Genomic DNA, 25,854 nt, shown 5'->3' on the forward strand with positions numbered 1-25,854 from the left:
AAGTTTTGGAGGTTATTATCAAAAAAAAGAGGGAGTATTAGATGTCATGTCCTGCGACCCATATCCATTAAATTTTCAAAATGTAAGATAGCTAGGGCAATGACATCAATTTTAGAGCCAGCATCCACTCCAAATAATCATTCAAAATGTTCGTGTTTGCACAAACATACCTGATTTTCAGCATGTTTGTTTTTGTCACCATAGTGTTGAGTGCTTGCACTTAATAAGTTCCGAGTCCAACTTGAAAAAGATGGCATTTCCATTTTAAAAGATAAATAAAAATTATCCAAAAAAGAAAGATAGCTATTGAATTAGCATTTACATCAAGTCCCTCAAACCGATGGTTTTTATTTAGGGAGGGAGAAGAAAAATATCAGAATTGAATTTTCCCTAACAAAGTCTCAAGACTCTGATGACTGACCCTAAAAAGTCCACCTAGATAAATGAAGATACATGGATAGCTGTGATCCTACGAGCATAATATATTTTAAACTGTTTGTAAATCATATATATACTCTCACTTTCAATTACATATATGACCTTGTTTTTCTTTTAAATAGAGAAGGAGCATAAACAACTAAGGTGGATGTAACCAACAAAATTATATTATATATATTTTTTATATATAACTCAAGGTTGATTTTCTTTTATTTTTTTTCTTTTCTCCGGTGGAAATGTTGCTCTTCTGGTTGATCATGCGCCTATTGAAAGATAGCCTCCTTTAACCACGGAGAAATAAAATATTTCCACTTCACTTTTGTTCAGGCTGGACCTGACCCAATCACTGCAGGTCTGAAGGCCCGAACCCACCTTAGCTGTGATTGGAGGGGATCCGAATTTTCCCACCTGACCTAAACCAACCTGGTTCCCCTAACGGCTCATCAAGAAACGGGAGAAGGAAAGGATAAGAAGGCGCCAAATCATCTCTCCTTCTCTCACCAGCACTCGCCAAGAAAAATCTCACCCCTCTCTGCCAAGAAAACACTATGCTCGCCGTCCCTCCTCCGCCGCCTCCCGCCGCCTCCCGTTTCCTCTCCCCTCCCCCTGCTTCATCTCTCTGCCGCCCCTCTCCGCCCCCAATCTCCGCTACCTCCACCACCGCGGCCTCCGCCGCTCCCATCCTCCTCACCTCCCTCGAATTCCGCCGCTACGACTTCGCCCCCCTCCTCGAATTTCTCTCCTCTTTCTCAGACTCCGCCGCTTCCGCCGCCCCCACCGCTGACGCCGCCGCCCCCCCGACCCAGCTGGACCCGACGGAGCTCCGGCTGGCGGAGTCCTACCGTGCCGTCCCCGCCCACCTCTGGCATGCGCTCCTCAAGTCCCTGGCGTCTTCCCCCTCCACCCTCCCCTCCGCCGCAGCCCTCGTCCCCTGGCTGGAGCGCCACCGCCTCTGCTTCTCCTCCGACCTCCTCTACTCCATCCTCATCCACGCCCTCGGCCGCTCCCGGCGCCTCCACCACGCCCTCCTCCTCTCCACTTCCGCCCCCAGTCCCCCCTCCGCCCTCACTTTCAACGCCCTCATCTCTGCCTCCGCCCTCAACGGCCGCCCTGGCCAGGCTTTCCACCTTCTTTCCCTCATGCGACGCCACGGCTTCCTCTCCGACCACCCAAACTACACCCTCGTCCTCCAGTCCCTCCTCCGCTCCCCCGACCCCCCGGACCCCTCCCTCCTCCTCCGCCTCCTCTCCGACCTCTTATCCCAACGCCTTGAGCCTGATGCCCGCCTCATCTCCGACTTCGTCGTCGCCTTCTCCCGCGCCGGCGACCCCGACCGTGCCCTCTCTCTCCTTGCCGCCGCCCAGGCCCAGGGACTCACTCCCAAGACCTCCGCCGTTGTCGCCCTCCTCTCCGCCCTCGGCGCCGCCGGCCGCGTCGCCGAGGCCGAGGCCGTCTTTCTTGAGTTCCACGCCGCGGCCGAGCTCCAGCCCCGTACCCGCGCCTACAACGCCCTCCTCAAGGGGTACGTCAAGATCGGAGCTTTGAAGGACGCAGAGCTGGTGTTCGAGGAAATGGAAAGGTGCAGCGTGTCCCCCGACGAAGGGACCTACAGCCTCCTCATTGACGCATACACCAATGCCGGCCGGTGGGAGAGTGCGAGGATCTTGATCAAGGAGATGGAGATGAACGGCGTCCAACCCAATTCATACGTGTTCAGCAGGATCCTTGCGAGCTTCCGGGATAAAGGGGAATGGCAGAAGTCGTTTGTGGTCTTGAGGGAGATGAGGAACAACGGAGTCCAACCTGACAGGCATTTCTACAATGTGATGATTGATGCTTTTGGGAAGTACAATTGCCTTCATCATGCCATGGATGCTTTTGAGAGGATGAGGTCTGATGGGATTGAGCCAGATGCAATCACCTGGAACACGCTCATTGACTCACATTGCAAGGCAGGGAGGCATGATAAGGCAATGGAGCTATTTCAGGAGATGCAGGAGGGAGGATGCATGCCATGCACTACAACGTATAATATCATGATCAATTCATTGGGGCAGCAGGGGAGGTGGGAAGAACTGAAGGAGATGCTGGAGAGGATGAAGGGGCAGGGATTGTTGCTGAATGTGGTGACCTACACTACACTTGTGGATGTTTATGGGAAGTCGGGTAGGTTTAACGACGCGATTGAGTGCCTGGAGGCCATGAAAACTGGAGGGCTGAAGCCTTCTCCAACCATGTATCATGCCTTGGTAAATGCATATGCGCAGAGGGTATGTGTGATAACATTGATTGGCTATTGTCAGTGATGGGTTTTTTTCTTTTTTCTTTTCTTTTTTTTGTTTTAATACTTTAATGGCTTCTAATATTTGTTTGTGAAAAACTTATATGCACTTTAGGGCTTGGCTTGGATGAATTAGCATGTAGTATATGTAGCAAGGTTCGCCGTACCGATTGTACCGATATACCGGTGGGCATCGGTACCGATACGGTATCGAATTGAACCGATACTGTATCGAATTGAACCGATACTGTACTAGTGAAGATCAAAAGAAAAAAAAAATTCCATGCGGACGCGCACGCGTTTGTGTTAAATGCCACTCTGTGTCATTGAATATCCCGCGCAGAGCCCCGTGCGGACCTGCTGACCAGCGCACGCTGACGGGGGGGTGGGGAACCGTGCTCGCGTGAGGTTCCCAGTGCGGGAAACCACGCGGACGTGTGCCCTGCGCCCGCGTTGACGCTCTTCCCTGCGCGCAGGGCGTACGGGGCGCCCGCGCTTGGGCCGGTGCGAACCAGCCTGGATCGCACCGGTATCGGCTTGTACCGTGCGAACCGGGCCGGTTCGCACTGGTACATGTACGGAACCATTTGCTTTCAACCCAGAAAGGGTCGAAACTGATATAATTTTCCGTATTGGACCGGTGCCGGGCTGAACCGACTGGACGGTTCCGATCGGTTCAGCATACCATGATATGTAGCATCATACTCAGTTGCATGTATGAATGCCAATCTAATTGATTGAAAAATCTCTTTTTTTCTAGATATTGCATACATGTTTTGTTTGTGTTATCTTTCCTTTAAGGCAGCGCACGTCGAGATACCATTAAGGAAATAATAAAATCAATAATGCATCTTTCATGATTAGACTCCTTATAATGTTACTTATAATCCACTACTAAGTGTGAGTCAAAAACCCTACTGGATTTAATTACTTTTCTGAGGACCACTTTTTGGTAGCATATATTGAAATTTCATGTAAGTGTAATGTCTGGTCCTAGTTTTTATCTATCCTTTCTTGATTTATATAGCTTCATAATATAATATGTTCTAGCTACTTATTATAAACAATAAATGTACTAACCCTTCTGTCCAGCAATTGGTCGAAACATGTACAACAAGGTTGTATTTTTTGGGGCTGGAACTAGATATAATGTCGTACTTTGGTAAATATTTAACCAACTTAGCCGCAACTTGTTAACTTTCTGTTGTCTCAATGTATCTTCGCTTCTTTATTATTCCTAAGGCTAGGCCTACAAGTGTTTTTCATATCCTCTTACAACTCTCATACAATCCCAAGGATTGCTGTTTATTGGATTTTGGTCTCTGTGTACTCTGTAAATTTGCTGCTGGTTTCTCATTGACGTATCCTCTACTGATTGACAAACTGACTCTTCTTCTGATTCATTCATTTCTGACCCTATTGTCTTAATTTGATGGAACATCCACTTTAGTACTCTCATCTCAATTATGCTCATGTTACATTCCAGCATTCTATACCTTAAACATTGATAGGCCAGTTATTAGAAGCAAGTTTGCTTATGCTATAGTGTTATACTCACTCCTGAACCATAACCTATTTTTTATGTTCTCATTTCCTGTGAAATTTGAATTGTGACAAGTTATCTGAATCAATACCTTTCTGGATGATGTTCCTGCTCTTAGCCTCAGTTCCATGTCCGAGGGAAAAGGTGGAGCCTGGTATTAGATAGTGGCAAAGGGAATTTTGATTCTATTACCTGTCACCTGTGGTGAAATATTTACCCAATAACCTAATCAAAATCACATCATTTGAAAGTTATCACCATATAAAGTTACCATATCATATGGTTTAAAGGAACTAACAGAACAGAATTTCTGATTGTGTTTCTAGATACTTGAGTTGACACATTTATTTCTATTATCATGTTTACTGACTTGCACCATTTTGCAGGGCCTATCAGAACAAGCTATAAATGCATTCAGGGTCATGAGAGCTGATGGTATAAAACCTAGTATTATAGTCCTTAACTCATTGATCAATGCATTTGGTGAGGATCAAAGAGATACTGAAGCCTTTTCTGTACTGCAGTTTATGAAGGAAAATGTAATTACCTATTTCATCTACCCCCCTTTTTGTATGCATGGTTTTGCTAGCATGCATTATACATCCTCTCAGTTTGTGTATTCCCCAGAAGTCAAATTTATCCTGAATCTGAATTTGCATTAACAACTTCATATTTTGTCTATGACTGCAGGATCTAAAGCCAGATGTTGTGACATATACAACGCTCATGAAAGCTCTAATCCGAGTTGAGAAGTTTGAGAAAGTAATGACTCCTGTCCTGCTCTATTTTTTGATTAACAAATGTACTTGTTTTGTAGTTTTGCAGTAGCCTTCTCAAACTTGTCCATATGATGTTAGGTTAGTACTTTAAACTGCATGCTACTAGTGGTGGAGCCAGGGGAGGCCTGGCCCCTCCCAAGGATCTGAAAACCCCATGATAGATATGTATAGGGGTGGCACCTCCTTAAAATTTGGACCCCAAATTGGAAAAAAAGGTGCCAAATTTCATTCTTTCCAAAAGAGGGAGGGAGAAATAACTTCATCCCAAGATCCCATTCATTTCTAGTCTCTACAATCACATCCATTCTTCATTGAAATCTGGCTATTGCTTTCCAAAGTCCAGAGCTGACATGTCTTTAGCTCTCTCATGCACGCATTAAGTGAAGGAAAAGAAAAAAAAAAAAGAAAAAGAAGAGGAGTTGATCGAACTCCATAATGTGCCATGCACATTACATTGAAAAGTCACTCCCATTAATTGTAGTAAAAAGAATGGGAAGAACTATTTTAAGATCCATACTCCACGCACTGCCATTTGCTCTTTTTCTTGTGAAAAGGGGAAAAAGAAAAAAAGTTGTATTCTCTTTGCTTTAACTGACTGACATTTTTTTGGGAGTTATTCATTATTTATTCATAGATTAGACTTATTAAATTCCGTAGTCTTTGTCATTTGGTCATATCTTATGTATTCACATGGTTATTAAGGCATGTTAGTCTAGCTGATTACCAATAATATTCCTACTATTACAATTAATAAGCTTAGATATCCAATCACAACAGTCTCATATTTAATTATTTAGCAACATGAAGTTGATACTTTTTTGATACCATTTGTTTGGATCAGATCAAACTGAACTATTGTTTACTACAGTCCTTTCCCGAGCATAGAAATAAATTTTATTTATTTAATAACATTTTTCTCTTTTTTTAAAGCACACAACACCAAGAATTTATAACGTTAGGCCCTGTTTGGGGGAGCTGTTGGCAGTAGAGCTGTTGGAAGTAGAGCTGTTGGAAGTAGAGTTGTCTGAAGTAGAGTTGTTATAAAAAGTTGTTTGCTGTTTGGTAACTACATTCGTAAAGTGCTGTGGTACTTTGTTTTGTGTTTGGTAAACAAACTGAGAAAGTACTTTTGTATGATAAAGTTACCATAAAGGACATTACATAGTATTATATAACAGAACATAATAAAACATAACATATATTAATATATAAATATACGATATAGTATAATATTTTTGTAATATAAAATAATATTATTATAATATAGCATAATAGTAATATAATTATTAGAGTAAATTAATATTTGGTAATATAACATAATATTAAATTATTTAACATAACATATTAATGTATTATGATATAATGTAATATATATTATATTTATAGTATAATACAATAATAAAGGTATAAAATATTATAATTATTAGTATAAATTAATTTCTCATAATATAACATAATATTAAATTATTTAAAATAACATATTAATGTATTATAATGTAATGCAATATAATATATTATTTATAGTATAATACAATAATAAAGGTATAAAATATTATAATTATTAGTGTAAATAATTAATAATGTTGAAATATATTTTTTTATTATCTTATTTATTCATTCATTCATTCATTCATTTATATAAATATTTATTTATTTATTTATTCTTTTTTTATTTTTTAAATTTTCTTTTCTTCTCTTTTTTTCCTTTCCTTTTCTTCTTTTTTTTCCTTTTCCTTTTCTTTTCTTTTTTTCTTCTCTTCTTCTCCTTCCTTCCTCTTTCCCGTTCTCCTTTCTTCTCCTCCCGCACGGCCGACGGCGCCGGAAGGGGGCCAGGCCGCCGCGGCCGCGGGAGGGGGCCGGGCCGTAGCCGGCGGCGGCCGCGGGAGGGGGCCGGGTCGTGGCCGGCGGCGCCCGCAGCAGTCTCGGCGGCCGTGGCTGGCCCCCTGGAAAGTTCTCTCCTCCCGCGAGGCCGACAGCGCCGGGCCGAGCCGTGGCGGACACGGGAGGGGGGTGGGTCGTGACCACCGGCGGCTGCAAGAAGGGGAGGGCGCCCCCTTCTTCTTCATGTTCTTCGGCTCCTCCCCACCGTGGGATCTCCTTCTTTGGCACAGCCCCTTTCCGTGACGGTGACATCGTCGCTGGCGGCGGCCGTGGGAAGGGGAAGACCACCCATCTTCCTCTTTTTCGGCACCTCCCCACCATAGGGGCGGGGGAGAGGGAGGGAGTGCGACGGCGGGGCAGAGGGAGAGGGTGCGGCGGCGGGGGAGAGGGAGTGGGGTTGGGTTGGAGAGGAAGAGACGGTGAGAGAGAGGTTTTTGGGAGGATTTTTTTTTTTAAAATGGGGGTATTTTGGTCAAAAATACAGCTTTCCGAAAAAGCTGAAAACAGCATTTTCGGAAAGCTCCCAATTGGAGCTTCCCCCCAAAAGCTGTTTTCAGCTTCCCACAAAAGCTGAAACAGCTTTTTGAAAAATTTACCAAACACCATTTTTTAGCTAAAAGTACTTTTGGAGGGCCAGAATGTACTTTTTGGCCCTCCAAAAGCTCCCCCAAACAGGGCCTTAGTCTGTTATGTTATCTTGATGATTTAGAAAACTTAGGTAGCACTTGACAGACATCACCTTTTCGGTAGTAAATTTTGAGATCATACTGTCCCATAAAAAAGAAAAATATTTAGAACTGAAGATATATAAATATATCCAACAGCTAGAATTCTAGATTTAAGTTAAATGTTTGACCTTTGTAATGTAGAGATTTTCAAATTATTAATTACATTGGCCCCTTCAAGGAATAAATGCTAGCTCTGCTCTGCATGCTAAGCACTTGACTTCATGTAAGTATTCCATGCTCACATGCTGTCCATATCAGTTAGAATGAAATTTCACAAGCTATAAGATGTACATAAGAAAATCTCTGCTCCGCATCACTTGCTATGCACATGATTTAGGAGTTCGCCTCAAACCGATAAAATGTCTGTTTTTGAAACTTGTTCATTGGATGGTCTATCTTGTTGAACCAGATGTGAAATTTGTTTTCTTCTTTTCATTAGTAAATTCTGAATTTGTTTTTGTTTTCATTTCTAAGTGGTCAATTGTCTGAACTATGCTTATTTATTTTGATATGCATCATTAGCCTAGCATCTTACTGTTTTTGGGTCAGACCAGGTTGACTTGTCTGATTTAAATTTCTTGAAATAGATCTATCAAGTTTGATGGTCAAAGCAGATGAATTTATATAAACTAGATCACTGAAGCAAGTGGTTCTGGTTTGTACTTAGTTTTACCTACAATTACAGAATTTGCCAAACTTATGTAAAACTCGTGAATTTTTCATGTTCAAGAACTTAATCGAAAAATTTGATGAATAATTCATCAATGCATGAGTTTGTCATCAATATATCACGAAATTCATGATATTTGTGAGTAATTCGTGAACCTACAAATTTCATTAATAACATGTTGACAAGTGCTTTGCAAATGATTTCACCTCCATGCTTGCATTTCGAGGCCCCGAAGCGGGACATGATCATAGAGTAAATTGGGATTGGGAAAGCAAGGTTTTGACTTGAGAATCAAAATATTTTTTTTTTGAAAAGGAGCATTTGAAGCTACTCTCTAGCTCTCTTCCATTCTCTATGTTCTCCTTCACCATTCCTTTTTTTTTTCTTTCGTTTATTCTCATCCTTCCTAAGCTCCAACCATCCACAATCGCAACTCATCCCTTGCTTTTCTCAAAGAAAAATCATCTTCTTTTCAAGTTGAATCAGTTGTATATAGGGGTGCAAATAGGTCGGGTCAGGTCAGGGTCCCCGACCTGACCTAGTTTCTTATTTGGGTTTTAATGTTGGACCCGCACCCAACCCAATAGAATATCGGGTCGGGTCGGATCAGGTCCCTAGCTAAAATTTTTGACCCAACGGGTCATCGGTCGGGTCGGGTCCATGTATAACTTGATCCGAAACCAAAGAATTTAGATCGGGATCGGGTTCGAAAAACACATATGGAGTTCTAAAGTGAAAGTTAAATTTGGACAAAAGAAAATTCTAACTTTATCATAAAATATGAATCTCTTTGGAAGCATGTTATGATATATTCAGCATGACAATTTTTTTCCAACAAGGCTCAAAAAATAATTGAAAAGAGTTCCAAAAATCAAGCATTCCCTATGGATTATGTTATATTTAAACATATTTAATAGATTGAAACAGAGTATGGGTAGAATGCGAAATCAATCGCAATATCAATTTACATTCTTAACATCAAACTATCACAATTGAAGTCTGTCCACAAAAACCACATAACTTGTGTTGGGTTGGGTTGGATCAGTTAATAGGTTAGAAGGTCCAAATTAGACCCAGACCCAGACCCGACTCGAAATTTGGAATGAGTCCAAATTTGTAGCTTGACCTGGCCCCACGTATCCTCAAATCAGGTCCGGATCGCATATAAGCAGGTCGGGTGGGGTTACAGGTCAACCCAACCCATTTGCAATCTTAGTTGTATACTATATTAGTATATATTACGACAATAAATAAATAGTATACATCAAGGCATGCTGTCTTGGTACCGGGCCTTGTATTGGTGCCGTCCTACCATTGTGTCGTTACGCTCGGTAAAGGGGCCAGTTCGATGTACCAAGTGCCGACACGCTTTCTATACCATGTACCAATATCGAACTGGTACAGTACGGTACGTCTCGTACCGTCCAGTTTCATACTCTATGATGTACCATGCATATCGGTGTCATTTTATTATTGTGTTGATACGTCTAGTATGGAGGCCGATTCAGTGTACCGAATGTTCGGTACCGCATATCGGTTCGGTACCAGTATAGTACAATATGCCTCATACCGTCCGGTTCGGTATGGTGTGGCGTACTTATATATCATATCGTAATGGTAAAATATATATCATCTTGCATATAGAGTCGGATTATATTAACTTCTTTAAAAAGGAATTAATGATTCAAAATTAGTGATAACTACCCAAATTGAAAATCCAAATAGTTGAACATGACCTATACTAAAAAAAATGCTTAGAAGTCAAAATTTATATATTTGGGTGGTCTCTAACCGTTGCAACAAATCGGTACAAAATGAATGGTATCAATTCCACTAGTATGGTAAAATACATGATAGGGCATATAAATTGAAAATCTGCTTTATGGATCATGATCTAAATATCCTAAAACATGGGTGGATTTAAATTCACAAGATTTAAATGACTAAATAATAAAAGGTAGTTTCATGTTGTTAAAACCCTCCATGTTGATATTTATTTGATGATTAGGTTAGAGACAGAAAAACACATGAATTTTGGTTTCTAGGCATTATTTAGAGTGTAGATCATGTTCAGCGACAGATCTTCAATTTGAATGGTTCATCGTTGATTTTGAAACATTAAATCCTTGAAAAGGAGTTAATGTAAAGTGTGTAATCCAACTCTTGATGCAGGACAACTGCAGAGAGGAGAGGGAAGAAGGAAGAAGAGAAGAGGGGAGGAAGAAGAACCAGACTTTTCACCTTGCTCTGGCCATGGCTTCGCACCAGGATTTTAGAGAAAAGGAGGCTAATTTCATTCAATCATTCATTAACCCTAAACAAGTGCATGGACCCATATATATAAGGTCAAAAAATAACAAAAAAGACCCTTACAAAAAAAATAATTCCAAAAAGGTCCTAAAATGACAATATGCAAACAAGCCCAGTCAACATAAAATAAACAAAATAAAATAATATAAAATCAATCCAGCTACAACGAAACTGGCTGGACCATTCTTCTGCGATGACCGTGGCTTCGCGTTACAGGCGGTCCGGTACTGATGTCCGCACCAACTCCCTCTAGATGAGAAGAAGTCGACCTCGACGAACACGATTCAGTGTAGCTCTGGTAGTACTTTAATAGGTTCGGATCAATCTGCTGAAACTCCTCCCGTGTGATCCAAGTGAAATCGGACTCCAGTCGTCCTCGCCAACGAACCAAGAAGCCCTGAATGCTTCCATCATTGGATAAAATGGTCTGCTCGTCTAAAATGGCATCAATGAGTTCTTTTTGTGCTGGTGGGAGAGGCAAAGAAAGTGGGGATGGTATGAAATCAGGGATGGAGAATCATCGGGCTCAAGAGAGGGCTCAGTGAAAGAATCATCAGGAATGGACGGTTGACCCTTGAAAGCAACCAAATCTTCAATATTAAAAGCAGAGCTGATATCAAAATCAGATAGAAGATCAATAACATAAGCATTTGTGCCAACCCGATGCAATACCTAAAATAGCCCAGCACTACGAGCCTGCAGTTTCTTAACGGTTCCATGCGGAAACCGCTCCGGCCGAATACGTACCATAACATAATCTTCAGGTTGGACTATCTTATCCTGCCGATGGGAATCAGCTTGTAGTTTATATTGAGCACGACTTGCATGGATGCACTTGTGGATTTTTTGATGTAATTCATGAATTTGTTGTGCAAATGCATATGCAGACTCAGAAATTTTAACATGTGGTGACATGGATAAAAGATCTATAGGTTTTCTGGCTTTGTAACCATGCATGACCTCAAATGGACTCATGCCTATGGACCTATTGACTGAATTATTGTATGCAAACTGTGCTACAGGAAGAACTAAGTCCCAATTACGAGTGTGTTCGCCCACAAGGCACCGTAAGAGGTTACCAAGACTTCGGTTCACTACTTCGGTTTGGCCATCAGTTTGTGGATGATAAGCAGTGGAAAATTTGAGTTTTGTACCAACCATGTGCCACAAAGTTTTTCAGAAGTAACTCATGAAACGTACATCTCGGTCGGACACGATGGTGTTTGGAAGGCCATAGAGTTTGACAATCTCATCAAAGAAGAGTTTGGCCACTTTGGAGGCATCTGAGGTTTTTGAACAAGGAATAAAGTGGGCCATTTTTGAAAAACGGTCCACGACTACAAGAATGGAATCATGTTTCTTGACGGTACGGGGAAGACCAAGCACGAAGTCCAAATAATGTCATGCCACGGACGGTCTGGTACCGGTAAAGGGATATATAGGCTAGTGTTCAGTTTTCGGTGTTTGGCTAATTGACAAGTTCGACATTGGCCAATGATTTTAGCAACGTCACTTTTTAGGCTAGGTCAGAAGAATTGACGTTCATGGTCTTATCCTGTTCGAAATGCTCGGAAAGGCCACTTGCATGTACTTTCCACAGCAAACAATTCCTTACTGATGTTCGTAGGATACAGAGCCTTGCTGCCTTAAACAAATAACCATCTTAAAGATGAAACTCATCGATTGAGGGTCCTTGTCCATCAGCGAGGGCTTTGTAGATTTTCCCAAAATCAGGGCAAGATAGATAGTCCTCTATGAGTCTGTCGAAGCCCGTGACATTCACAGACATGGTCGAGAGTGGGGTCACTCGACGGCTCAGTGCATCAACAGCTGTGTTGGAGGCACCTGATGTGTATTTTAGGACAAACGTATATTCCTGGAGAAACTCAACCCATTTGGCATGCCTAGAGTTCAATTTCTTTTGGAAATTGAGATAGCGACGAGCTTCATGATCAGAGTAAAGGACGAATTCATTGGGTAGCAGATAACGGCGCCAATATTGGAGGGCCTGGACTACGGCATAAAATTTTTTATCATAGGTGGAATATTTCTGCTTAACTTCGTTTAACTTTTCACTAAAATATGCTATGGGATGGCATTCTTGGCTGAGCACTCCACCTATACTAAGGCCGGATGCATCACACACCACTTCAAAAGCCTTACTGAAGTCGGGCAGGCGCATAACTGGTGCCTCAGTCATCTTCTTCTTGATGTCGTTAAATGCTTTAGCAGTAGTGTTAGTCCAATGGAAGTCGCCTTTCTTGAGGCAATCAGTGATTGGGGACATAAGCATGCTAAACTCCTTAATGAAACGACGACAGAAAGTAGCCAGCCCACGAAACTGCGAACCTCACTGAGGGTTTTGGGCTCGGGCCACTCGACTATCGCAGTGACCTTATTAAGGTCAGCAAACAAGCCCTCCGAGGAGATAATGTAACCCAAGAAGTTGACATGAGAAGTGAAGAATGAACACTTCTTAAAGTAAGCATACAGTTTCGCATTCCGCAGGGTTGTGCATACCTGTCGCAAATGATCTAAGTGATGCTCCTTTGATTAGCTGTAGATGAGGATGTCATCAAAGTACACGATTAAAAATTTGCTCATAAAAGTCGCAGGACTTGCGGCATCACCCGCATAAAAGTATTAGGAGAATTCAAGAGGCTAAAAGGCATGACCAACCATTTATGCAGGCCATCTTTTGTTTTAAAAGTTGTTTTCCACTCATCACCTGGGTGGATTCGAATTTGACGGTATCCACTTTTTAAATCAATCTTGGAGAAGATCGTGGTGCCTGCCATCATGTCCAGCATAGTGTCGAGTCAAGGAATGGGGAAACAGTATTTAACCGTGATCCTGTTGATTGTCCGGCTGTCAACACACCTCCACGTGCCATCTTTCTTTGGAGTGAGGAGTGCAGGTATGGCACAGACTTAAGCTTTCACGAATGAACCCTTTTCGTATGAGCTTGTTAATTTGTCTTTGCAGCTCAGCATGCTCAGAAGGATTCATTCGATAGTGGGGTAGGTTAGGCAGAGTAGCTTCCGGAATCAGATCAATGGCGTGCTGTATATCACGCAAAGGTGGCAGATGATTCGGGAGGTCCTCAGGAAAAACTTCTGAAAATTCTTCAAGGATAAACCGACCCTTTGATGGTAACTCGCTTTGTGGATTCAGATGGTTTTCTAGGACAAGTAAAGCGAACACCAAAGAATCGCTAATGACTTCTCTTTCAAATTCGGAGGAGCTCAGGATATGGAGTTTCTTGCTCTTTGGCTCATTCTTCTTATCCTTGTCAAGCATCTTGGGCCTCAAGGGGTTAAGTTTAATCCTCTTGCCCTCGAATATGAATGAGCAAGAATTAGATCGACCATAGATGGTGACATCAAGGTCAAACAGCCAAGGTCTTCCGAATATTAGGTGACCCACATCCATCGGGATCACGTCACACCAGATAGTGTCTTTATAAGAAAAAATTTGAATTGGTACGAGACACCTTTTTTTGATTTGGATAGAGGACGTGTCAATCCATTAGACCTTATAAGGTTGGGTCTGAGGAACTAGAGTCAAACCCAAACGGAAGACAATGTTTGAAGATATTGTATTAATGCAACTCCTGCTATCAATGATAACCTTATAGTCCTTATCTCCGCGCTTAATATAAGTGTGGAAGATCGAAGTTCTTCTCCAGTCATCATGCTCTGTAGGTTGGGCGAGGGCACACCTAACTACATTCATGGTGTACTGGGCAAGTTCGGTCATAACTGTTGGAGGCGTGGTCCGGATACAGCCTAAAGTGTCGGGACTTTCCTTATGTTCGTCATCGACGTCATGGATGTCGTCTAAATTTGGTTCATGTACTTGTTCTTCCAAGTTGGTTGTATCACCCTCTTGTTCTTGCGCCTTAATAACAAGAGATTTATTTGCACATTGTGAGGCGACATGTCCAAAATCCTAGCACTTAAAATATTGGATTCTAGAACTAGGCTTGGGAGGTTCACCAAGAATCCCCTTGCCCTTAGTGTCCCTGCTTGGGATAGGAGTGGAAGGAGAAGATCTAGGTGGCGTGGACCCAATTGAAGGTCGGGATCCTATAGAGCACTGGCGGGAGTCCCTCTAGTGTCAGAACGTCTAACAAATGTAGGCCTGGATACCTGCTCATAGTTTGGTACGAATATGTAGGCCTGGTCGAGGGTAGACCTGGTCAAGGGTGAATATTTCGCGAAGGACAAGTTTCTTCCTTAGCTCATCATTAAGACCTCGTCGAAACCGGCTCAGGACCATTCGTTCATTTCCTTCCACATTACATCACATCATAAATTCGTCAAACTGGGCGATGTAATCAGTAGCAGACCGATTACCCTATCGCAAATTATTCCATCAGTCCCGGAGGTCATCTTGGTAGCTTAAGGGTAGGTATTTTTCTGTAAGTTTTTCTTTCATCTCTACCCAATCAGTTATTGTAGGTTGATGTCTTCTAGCTAGCAGTTGTTTAGTGCTTTGCTAGAAAAGTTTAGCTCGACAGATGAGCTTCATTTTGGCGAATCAAACCTTCTTTTCTTCAGACAAATTATACCACTCAAAGAAATGGTCCATCTCGTGCACCCAGTGTGAGAAGGCTTTTGGGTCAAGACGACCATCAAAGGTGGGGGTTTCAACCTTAATACCTCTTATGACATCATCGTTGTGGTCTCGAGGCTCCCTGGGTTCGACATTATGGCGGTGACCTCTTTCAGCATTATGGAAGAGACCCAGTTTTCTAGGGTGAGGGTAGGTATGGGGACGGCCTGGTAAAGGTATATTGTCAAAATTATCTTGCTGATTAGAGCCTTGTGGATCTAGGGCTTCATCCTCTTGGTTTAGACCTGGGTAGTGGGTGACACTATCTTCTTTGGATCCAATGATTGGGAGGTTTCATCTGAATCGAATCGGGCATTGGTTTGGGCAGACATCGTGGTTAAGTCTTCGACTGCCTTTATTAGGGCAACGATGCGGGCATCCATGGTAGATTGGGCCTTGGAATGCGGGACGACACGACCACTACAAAGGTACATATGATGAATGAACTCAAATAGGTACTACCCTACCAAATGAGGACAAAATTGACTTCGAGGTAGACCTAATGCATGCAATGAATTTAAATTTCAATATGTATGCTTAATATAACTCAATACTATTTCCTAGCAGAGAAATATTCCAAACTGGAAACCAGTAAATGATGCAAGCCAACAAGTAGCTGTAGTCAAATAATTCAGGTATCCAGTGGGTTGTCGGGTGTCACAGGGCCTCGTAGGTCTCCCAACAAGGGTTTAGCTCTACAATTAATAATAAAGAGGGTTACTACTAGGGTTTCTTTGTGTTTTGTGGAGGTGTGTGAAAGCATGTGTTTTGGATGTTCAGGGTATACCACCAAGCACAAAAACAACTATTAAATGCCAAATTTAAGCAAGCAAACTAAATTTTCAGGAGGGGACAAACCTGATCTGGTGGAGGGCGATGATCCAAGTGCGGCAAGCCGGCTCGCCAATCGACGCGAATCTGGTTTGATCATAGCAACTCGGTGGAGCGAAAATCAGCAAATTGTGGGGCCTGAATGGCCTGCGGGCCTGCGACTGTGGGCCGGCAGATGAGGGGAAAAGAATTTGTGCAGATGTGCAGATGGGCCTGTTGGGCCGGCGGGCTGAAGAAGGGGGGAAGCAATATGGGCCTAGTGGGGCGTGGAAGGAGGGCGGTGGGCCTGTTAAAAGAGGGGTGGGCCTGTTGGCCATGAACCGAAAGAGGGATGGGGGTGGACCGGGTGCGGTAGGGCCTGTTGGGCCCGAAAAAGAGGGGGCTGGGGGCCCGAGGGGGGGGGGAGATCGTGAGGGTTTTCCTGTCGAGCCGACCCTGCTTAGGGTTGCAGCCGGCTCCCACTTGTGAAGAGGGGAAGAATCGGGAGGGTGACGGGTGGCTGGGCTTGGGGAAACACGGAGAGTGGTGTTCGGGGGGGAAGGAAGAGAGTTGAGAGATGCGGAACCGGTGGGGGTTTCAGGCGGCGAGCGAGGGGAAGGAGAAGGTGGATGTGGCGATAGAGGAAACGAGAGAGGCGGAGGCGTTGATGGCGGAGGCGTTGACGACGGAGGCGATGGGGATGGAGCGGCACTGCGGCCAGTCGCAGCAAGAGCGAAGCGGCGTTGCGAACGGACGGGGGTGGGGGGGGGAGAACGGGGAGGCGGAGGTGGCTGGCGGCGCTCGGGCGGTGGTGGCGGAAGCGGAAGTGGAAGCGAAAGGAGGAAGAAGATGAACATGCATGTTTCTTTTTTTGTTTTTTTTTAACTTGGATCCGTTAGGATTTGGGTTGTCGGGGATGACCCGCTCTAATAATCCGTTACGGGTCCGTCACGTCTTCTTTTTCTCTTTTTTTTTTTCAACCCAATTAGATTCGGGTTTTTTTTGTGGGCTGAGTGGGGAGGATTACCTGCGGTGGTGGCCAAGTGCGGCGCCGCAAGTGGCGGTGGTTCGGTAGCAAAGGCTTGCGGTGACGACGCGCGGGGCCTCTTCTTCCCCGAATTCGGCGCGCTGCAGAGGCGTGCGAACGGGCTTGGGGAGGGACACAGTGGAGCTCCTCGGCAGCGGGAGATTCCTTATCTCCCGAATCTGGCATGCGGTGGTCATAACTGGGGTGTAGGCCGCTGCGGCGGTCTCTGTCGTCAGGACGTTGGGAGGAGAAAGGGGAACAGAGGAAGGGGCTATTCCCCTTTTCTTCGTGTGAGAGTCGAGAGAGAGAGGGAAGAGAAAAGGAAAATAAAATTTTCCTTTTCCTTTGCAGCGTGCGCTGTGCGACGGCCTTCAACACGATCCGGTGTCTGCGGTGCGAGGGCTCCAGCAATGATCTTGTGCAGTAGGTAGAGAAAAGAGATTGGGGGTTGTCCATCCGTAAACTGAATTTCGAGGCTTTAGCAACAGAGGCAAAGCCGGGCTTGCTCTGATACCAAAGTTGATGTAGGACAACTGTACGGAGGAGAGGGAAGAAGGAAGAAGAAGAGAAGAAGAGGGAAGGAAGAAGAACTAGGCTTTTCACTTGACTCTGGCCATGGCTGTGCACCAGAATTTTAGAGAAAGGAGGCTAATTTCATTTAATCATTCATTAGCCCTAAACAAGTGCATGGACTCATATATATATATATAGGGTCAAGAAATAACAAAAAAAATCATACAAAAAAAAATCCCAAAAAGGCCCTACAATGACAATATGCAAACAAGCCCAGTCAACATAAAATAAACAAAATTAAATAACGTAAAATCTATCCAGCTACAACGAAACTGGCTGGACCATGCTTGTATATAATAAGATATATATTACATTGATAATCACTTTAGAAATGATTTCATCACCATGCTCGTGCTTTGAGGTGCTAAAGTTGGCTGCAGTCATAAAGGAAATTAGGGTTGAGAAATTGGGTTTTGACTTTTGAGTTGAGAATCAATTTTCTTTCTGCTTTTCTTTTTTGAAAGAAGCATTAAAAGCAACTCTATATCGCTCTTTGTTTTACTTCTTTCTCTCACCCTCTTCTATCGTTATTCTTTTTTTTCCTTCTCTTCATCTCATTTGCCCCATCCTTCCATGGTTCCACAACTCATCATCTATTTTTGTTTCCTAAAGAAAAATCTTCTCCTATTTAACTTTTGATCAGTCATATATGTTGTATTAATATATGTATATTATATACAACTATCATATATAATATATAATCAAGTATATATTATATCGTATAATATCATATATCATTGCTATATATAGTATTTTATATAACATAATATAAATAATGTTATAAACATTATACTTTTTTATAAATATAATAAATTTCTCTCAAACTTTTTATTTGAATTTGTCAGATTTTTTCTGAATTTTGAACCTCCTAATCTTGCTAAGTTGTTCCTAGATAGTGAACTTGTGATTATGGTTTTATTATTATTTTTTTGATGGTACTCTTTCTCTAGTGTCTGATCTCATCCCAGGTCTTAATGGCCACTGGCTATTGTCAGCACATGCAAATGTTTTGAGCCCGATCAACTTGGCTGGACCATCACTTCGGAGCTTTGCTGGGTCGGCCCACCAAAAAACCTGGATATCTGAAAATCTGTTTAGGTGCATCAAATGGTTGAGCTGCACCACCTGTGTGGTTCTGATTGCTGTTCACCCTTCCAACTCATATGTTAAATATGAATAAACCTTATTAGGGTTCGATCTAAGTGAGAGAGAGAAGACTGAGGCCTTCATGAGATCCATGAGAAGGGGAGAGGAGGAAGGAGCCCCTCTTATGGCATCCATGGAAGATAGCTGATTGCTGTCACCGAAAACCATTGTTGGATATGTGGTTCCATTGCTAGATCTGTGATGGAGGAGCCCATTGTCACCAGATTCGCAGTAGAGGTGCTCAATATTGCTAGATCAACAACATTTTGTCACCAAATCCATGATGAAGAATGTCCTCCTTGTGCATCAATGGTGGAGAATGTCCATCGTCTCCAGATAGATGGACAACTATTAATTGGATATGGGAGGAGGGCCAGCGATCCATAGCGGATGATGCCTCCAATAATCCATGAAGAACGAGTTGATGGACTGACAACATATCCCTTCTTCCTTTCTTAGTACCCCCCCCCTCTCTGCTTCTTTTTGGTTTGGTTCAACAACAAATCTGAAGTGTAGACCCCATCGTAACTATTGAAACTGGGAGAAGCAGATAAAAGATTGACCCATTTTAACTGCGATTGATCCACAATTGGACTAATAACCATGATCTGACAATGACAACAAGTTGGGTTAGGTCAGCAGGTTCAGAACACTGCATGCAATGCGCATGCTAAAAGATTTTTCTAAGAGAACTTGGGCATGAACATTTTGGGGGAATGGTTTTACATTTGTGGACCCTAGCTTCACATGTCTAGTTTTTAAGTGTTTTCTTTATATATTGTAGATGAGGAGTCCCTACTATGTATTAGATAATGTTCTTGTAATTATCCAAAGACTGCTGTGCATACTGTATCATAAAAGCTTATAGTTGCATGGAAACTTGTGTCAGGCATGGTAAAAATTGGCCTATCCAGAAAGCCAAGCTGACCTGATTCTATTTGGGCTGAGTTTTAGCCCGATGTTTTTTAATTAGGAATGGGTTTGGGTCAAATTTTCAGACAAAAACTTTTAATGGATTGGGTATGGATTAGGGATTTGAACCAACTTGGATTATGAGGGTAGAGTTCTATTTGGTTTGAAAAAAATTAGGTTGGCTTAAGTCAATATCTTGGATAAGAATATTTCAAGTCCTTGCTCTTTTTTTAATACTAATTATTTATATCAGCTTAGAAAGGAGCCAGCAATATTGTAAGGATCGGATTCAGTATGTTAGGTTGGGTCCATTAGAGATTGAGCCTTGCATAATGAATTTGGTGAGGTCAAATGGATCATTTTGGGTCATGGATGTTGACCACAAGGGAGTATGGATCGAGAGGTTTTGACCCCATGTCGGGTCGGTTTGAGTATGGGTCAAGGTTTTGCTTGTTGTCATCCTTACTTGACCCTACTTGAACTTGACCTGACCTGAGCCATTGCCACCCCTACTTGTGTTGAAGCAGGTCTGGCTGGTGACTATACCTACACCCAAGAGGTTCCAATATAATTTTAGATTCACGGGATGCTTTTTTATTTGTGATGCACTAGTTATGTGGCACTAGATTTAAGTGATTTTGTATGAAGGTAAGTATTCACCTCCTCTCTACCCTTGATATACACATAGGGGCCAGCTTGCAAAGTGGTTTATGAGAGCATGGTAGATGCTTGGTCCTCCTTTCAAAACTGACCTCTTATCCTCACCCTTTCCTTGAAGATCAAATTAAAGCAAATGTGAGTATGAGAGCATAATTTGTCTAATCCTGAAGATCTGTGATGAGCCTTTAGAGCTGCTTGCATATTGCTGGTGATGACTTCGTGATCTTCATTGATCTGTGCTTTTTAACTCCATTATAAATAAGAGAACTTTGAAGGAATTGCATCTTAACCCTTGTACTACGATCCTGTAACAGCACATGCATAACAAGGGGTGTAGCTTATTGCATGCACTATCTTATGATAGTCAGGATGTTGCACTTTTATTTCATCATTATGTCTACTTCTGTACCTTTTTATTTCATCATTATGTCTACTTCTGTACTTGTTTTCTTATTCCTATAATATGCTTAGTTGATAATGAAGTTACTTTTTTCTTTAAGTTTGTCTACGATCCTGTTTACAAGTGTCCTCATTCATGCACTATGAACAGGTTCCAGCTGTCTATGAAGAAATGATTTCATCTGGATGCACACCTGATAGGAAAGCTAGAGCAATGCTGCGCTCAGCTCTGCGATACATGAAACAGACACGGGATTCATAGCACAGGCAGCACATCTGGTCACTTAGGGACCAAGTCACATGGATTCAAGCTGCTGCTTCAATTCCTAAATACCCATTAAAGGTTCACTTAATCCTTTATATACATAGAATTAATTGTTAGAAAACTGTATTTTTTTTGAGAAAAGATAATACTTATCTAAATACTTATTTTTATGGACAACATGCTTATGAATGCAAGTCTTTTTTTTGTTTTGTTTTGTTATGTTTACTCTTTTATCTAGACTTCTAAAGAAACCTAGATGACTGCTGCTAGAAAGATCAAAAATTCAGAAGAGTCAATATTGTTTCCTTATGGCTTAGGCATCTTTAACTGTCGGAATAAGAGTTCTGCAGTATAGGTTTTCAGCCTTGTGCAAGATTTCATGGAGTCTGTGCCCTGCAAAGTGATCAAATCCTTAATGTTTTCTGTGTTGTGATTTTTTTTTTTGAGGGGAAGAAGTTTTTCAATTTTATGGTGAGAACTTGGTAACATCATAAGAGGCAAAGCTAGAAACTCTAATTGAAACCATAATTATCAATCATTCATGCACACTACGTGTATCAATCTTTGCCTCCAGTCTGACAGGGCTTTAATTGTCCACCTGCTGCATATTATCTGAAAGGGAAAATCAATTGTTCGTGGATTTTGCAGTTACACTTAATCCCACTTCAATCTAACATACCATTTTTGTGTTGGGTTGGTGGATGGTCTTGATACAGTCTAAAGCTCCCATCTTCCCAAGTTGCTTATGGATCAAGAAGATTGAGAAACTACTGTGACCCAATATGAAATATAGAAAATCTCAGCCTGTATTATCGCAGCAAATATGAACCAATATATTCTGAGATACTGTCCGGTGGATATCTGTACTGGCCGATATTTTCCAATCACATTTTTTACTTCTGTAAATTGATATTTTAATTAATAAATTTCAGAACCAATGCCTCTTACTATATCAGCTTAGATTTCAACGTTTGTTCTAAAATATTGGCCAAGATCTTGAGAAATTGTGAACCTTTCCAAATTTCCCCACCTTCCTTCTTGGCCAAGGCAAACCATGATCTTGGTTTATCTTGATTTTTGTCACCCATGAGAGGACTGATCCCCATTTTTCAAATGGAATCTGTTGTTTTTGTTCTAGTTGATTAGTGTGTTTTAGCTATCTAGCTTGTTCTTGTCCTTACAAGTAAAATTTTTACATTTCGTTCACAATATTTCTTCCTCTCTAACTGGTATAAGCAAGGCATGCTAGCACCATATGCTTGGCAAGTTGAGGGACACATTATAAGATCTTTTTATATCTTCTTGAGATTTGTGCTTGATAATCAATCCTTATGACTTAGTTTATGTTGGTTGTGTATATTGCCAATGTATACTTTCTGAGATTTTCTAGTCTTTGGTATTAGCTATGTTTCAGACATCCTGATTAAAGCTCAAAACATGAAACACAATATGCAGGTACCACATATTACTATATTAACATTAGCTAATGGCAGGAACTTATAACATTTTAAAGATTTTATGTGCTTAGTTCAAATATGTATGAGCTATTGTGAGCAGCTGTTGTTTCTCTGTTTACATCATACTTGTTGACCAAAGTCTCTGCTTTGTTGATGCTACTTGATGTAATAGAAATCCTTATATTTACTTTCAGGATATGCTGCCATACCTGCTATTTTTTTGGGTCAGACTGGAAATATTCATTATTAGTGGAGGCCTGATGTTGGTCTTTGAAACAATAAATTGCTCAGACATGAATCAGAGGACAGTTGTAATCAAATCAGATGAAATGAAATACTTCACCACAAAGGTTAGTTTTCCTTTGGTGCTGATTTGCCCATGTTAATTGTTGCATATATTGTGCCTGTACATGTATGTATAAATTACTTCTGCTTTAATTGTCAATAGACTCTCACGGACCTGGTTTGAATATAGTCACTTATGTGTTGCTTTTAATTAAGAGTAGTTAAAGAATTAGTCTCTACTGGATCTTGTTCATGCGTCGATTGTTCATGGACAGATGAATCCATCTCATTTGCAACAGCTGATTTAAAATGATTCATTCGTACTAAAGTTTGCTAATGGTTCTAATTGTTGTCATATCAGGTATTTCTTGCCAAAATCTCATTCAATTGGCTGAAAATTTTTTTCATGCTATTTTGTAGCCTTAGTATGTATGCAAGGAACTGACAGACAGGAATTCCATTGCTTTGTTTCCTTCCTAACAATTGAATGGGTCTCTTCCGCCCAAACAAGCCAGTTTGTCTACTTCAATTAAGGTGATTATAAACTAAATAATGTGGAGGATCGCTTAAATGCTACTCATGATGGGAGTTCCTGACTGGCCTGATCTTCCTTTGCTGTTTTACGACCATTAGAGGATTGGTATTTAAGTTTTTGTAGCATGGCTATCTTTTAGCCAACATGGAACGACCAGGAATCTTGATATGTACATAATGAGATAACTATTAAGGTGTCTTCCTTTTTTTTTTTTTTTTAATTAAAGATGTGCGCAACAGCTTTGCTACATCACCTCTATAATATAACTTATTTCTGTACTTACATGCCAAAATTTTGAAGCAAATTATACAGATAGAAGATAATTTTGACATCCTCTTAATCAATGTTTACATCAACTATTGGCTGCTTGTTCATCTGATTCATGTGACATTACTCTTGATCTTTAATTTTATATGAACAAGATCAAATTTGTAGTTTTCGTGCTATCAGATTATTTTCTAACTCTATGCTTTCTTATATACAGTTCCAGTCAAATTTCTATCATAAGCTTCTCTAGTTGTTTCTATTATATCCAGAAAGTTTCTCCTTTTCATATTCTAGATTGTCCGCTACATGCATAGTTATCACATAGCCTAGGTGATGGACCCTCCTACAGCCTAGGAGAGTACCCAAGATTAGGTGACTGCCCAGGCGGCAAACTTTGTGCAAAATTCATAAAATGATTTATGCCTGGATATATTTCAAGTGTTGTGCAAAACTTGCAATATTTCAATAAATCATCCATGATACATGACCGTAGCATACATGCTAACAAGTAATGTATAAGTTCTAATTTGAACTTGATAAAACTCCCAAGCTTATTGCAATTGTATCATTTGTACATAATTTCTCTTTCTAAAGCAAAATAAAGAAAAGATGTCAAATGGTAGCAAGTATATTCCTAACAAAAAAAATGGCGCGCGCACGCGCGTGTATGGGGAGGGTTGTTGTCTTGCCTCAAGGGCCAAGGCAAGACTTGCCTTCGTTCCCAATTTGTCGGCTGAGACTTTCCTTTAGGTCAAAGAGCGAAGAGCAGAAAGATGGTCACCGAGAGAATCAAAAGATTGCATTCCCCTTTCTTTTTTCTTTTCCAATTTTGTTCTGGTTTGTATCATGTTAAATGTGAGAAATATATCTGATTGGATTTGCTTAGCTTGGGCTAAGCGGGCACTCAATGGTGATGGGCCATGCAATTGACACCCACTTGCCTAAGCAGGCACCGAATTCACCTCCTAATGGCCCGCCCAGGTAGGCCTCGCCTAGGTGCTGGAGGCCTATTTGGGCAGCCACGCGACCACTTGGGCTCCAGGCAATCGCCTGTAACAACTATGCGTACATGTTCTATACTTGTGTGAGGGGGTAACCTCCATATACCATATACGATGCAATAACCCTACTGTGTCTAGATGTTTGCATGCTGCTATAAGGCTTTCATGGCTCCCATTAGAATTACAACTTGTACTTCGGTGGCAATTTCTCCTTAGGCGCATGTCTCAGCAACACAAAACGAGGGTTTCGCTGGTTATAGGACTTGACCAAACATGAGCTGACGACAGCCATACAGCACCTGTATGACTCATTGCATCATAAGACGTTCTAATCAACAGTAAATATGATTAATCTTGGCTCTGTCCTCTAGACAATATTTTAAGAAAGGGAAAAAGATAGAAGTATAACCAGAAACTAAATGCGTATTTATCAATTTACCATCCTTCATGGGGCTAGGACTGCAAAAGTGTGGGGTCACATCTGGGTCCAGCTTGACCCAGACCAAACCCGTTGGGTTCTGGGTTTAAGATTTAGACCAACTTCTAGACTATCAGTTGCTGGGCCTAGGTCTGGTTTGATCTCTTTGCTGGTTTGAGGATAAGTTTTTAAGATCTGGGTTTTGGAATTAACTCATGCTGGTCAAATTGGTACACATTTGGGTTTGATCTAGCTCGGTTTAATTTTATGAGATCCATGCCTGGTCTGATTGGAAGTTAGATCCTAATTTGGGACCCATGCCCGATCTATTTGTCTTAACCTTGGGCATGGATCCTGTTAGTTTTGTTATGTTCAGATGTATAAGTTTTTAAGTTGAGATCTGGATTTTGGAATTAACTCTTGGAGGTCAAATTGGGTATATTTGGATTCGATCTAGCTCAGTTTAATTTTATGTGATCCTTACCTGGTCTGATTGGAAGTTAGGTCCTAATTTGGGAACCATGCCCGATCCATCGGTCTTTAACCATGGGCATGGATCTTGTTAGTTTTGTTATGTTTTGGTCAGTCCAGGTCCACCCAATCCACTTGCCGCCCTGCCTGGGATGTGTTAAGATTGCACACCATTTATTTATAGAAATGACATGTATTTCGGTCAACTTACATTCAGTCCCTTAAAATCCTTTGGTAGAGAGGAAAATATATAACGAGAGTTGGGAGAAACAATATAGGAGCTGTATGGGTATTTATTAGGCATGATATGATTGTTTATATAATGCATCCCGGTAACTAGATACTGTTGGACCAATGAATTGCCCAACCATCTACTTCGTA

General features: G+C 41.6%; 1 protein-coding gene across 5 annotated transcripts; it reads left to right on the top strand.

The window, feature by feature from the left end:
• The first annotated feature begins 912 nt into the window (after window positions 1–912).
• LOC103707165 (Pentatricopeptide repeat (PPR-like) superfamily protein) lies at window positions 913–23,673 on the top strand. Of its 5 annotated transcripts, XM_088700958.2 has the most exons (7): window positions 917–2,708; window positions 4,649–4,801; window positions 4,953–5,024; window positions 20,926–21,117; window positions 22,691–22,846; window positions 23,057–23,142; window positions 23,297–23,673. In XM_088700958.2, the coding sequence occupies exons 1-4, from the start codon at window positions 987–989 to the stop codon at window positions 21,034–21,036; spliced, it is 2,058 nt and encodes a 685-aa protein (XP_088557084.2). In that variant the 5' UTR covers window positions 917–986; the 3' UTR covers window positions 21,037–21,117; window positions 22,691–22,846; window positions 23,057–23,142; window positions 23,297–23,673. The 5 variants fall into 5 exon arrangements, with proteins under 5 accessions (XP_088557073.2, XP_008789774.4, XP_088557084.2 ...); XM_008791552.6 differs by lacking the exon at window positions 23,057–23,142 and having other exon boundaries at window positions 916–2,708; window positions 23,202–23,673; XM_017842811.5 differs by having other exon boundaries at window positions 23,057–23,673.
• Window positions 23,674–25,854: the final 2,181 nt, after the last annotated feature.

This window comes from Phoenix dactylifera, chromosome 1 (assembly GCF_051530095.1).
Source record: "Phoenix dactylifera cultivar Ajwa chromosome 1, Ajwa_hap1_PhDact_Kaust_v1.1, whole genome shotgun sequence".
NCBI lineage: Eukaryota > Viridiplantae > Streptophyta > Magnoliopsida > Arecales > Arecaceae > Phoenix > Phoenix dactylifera.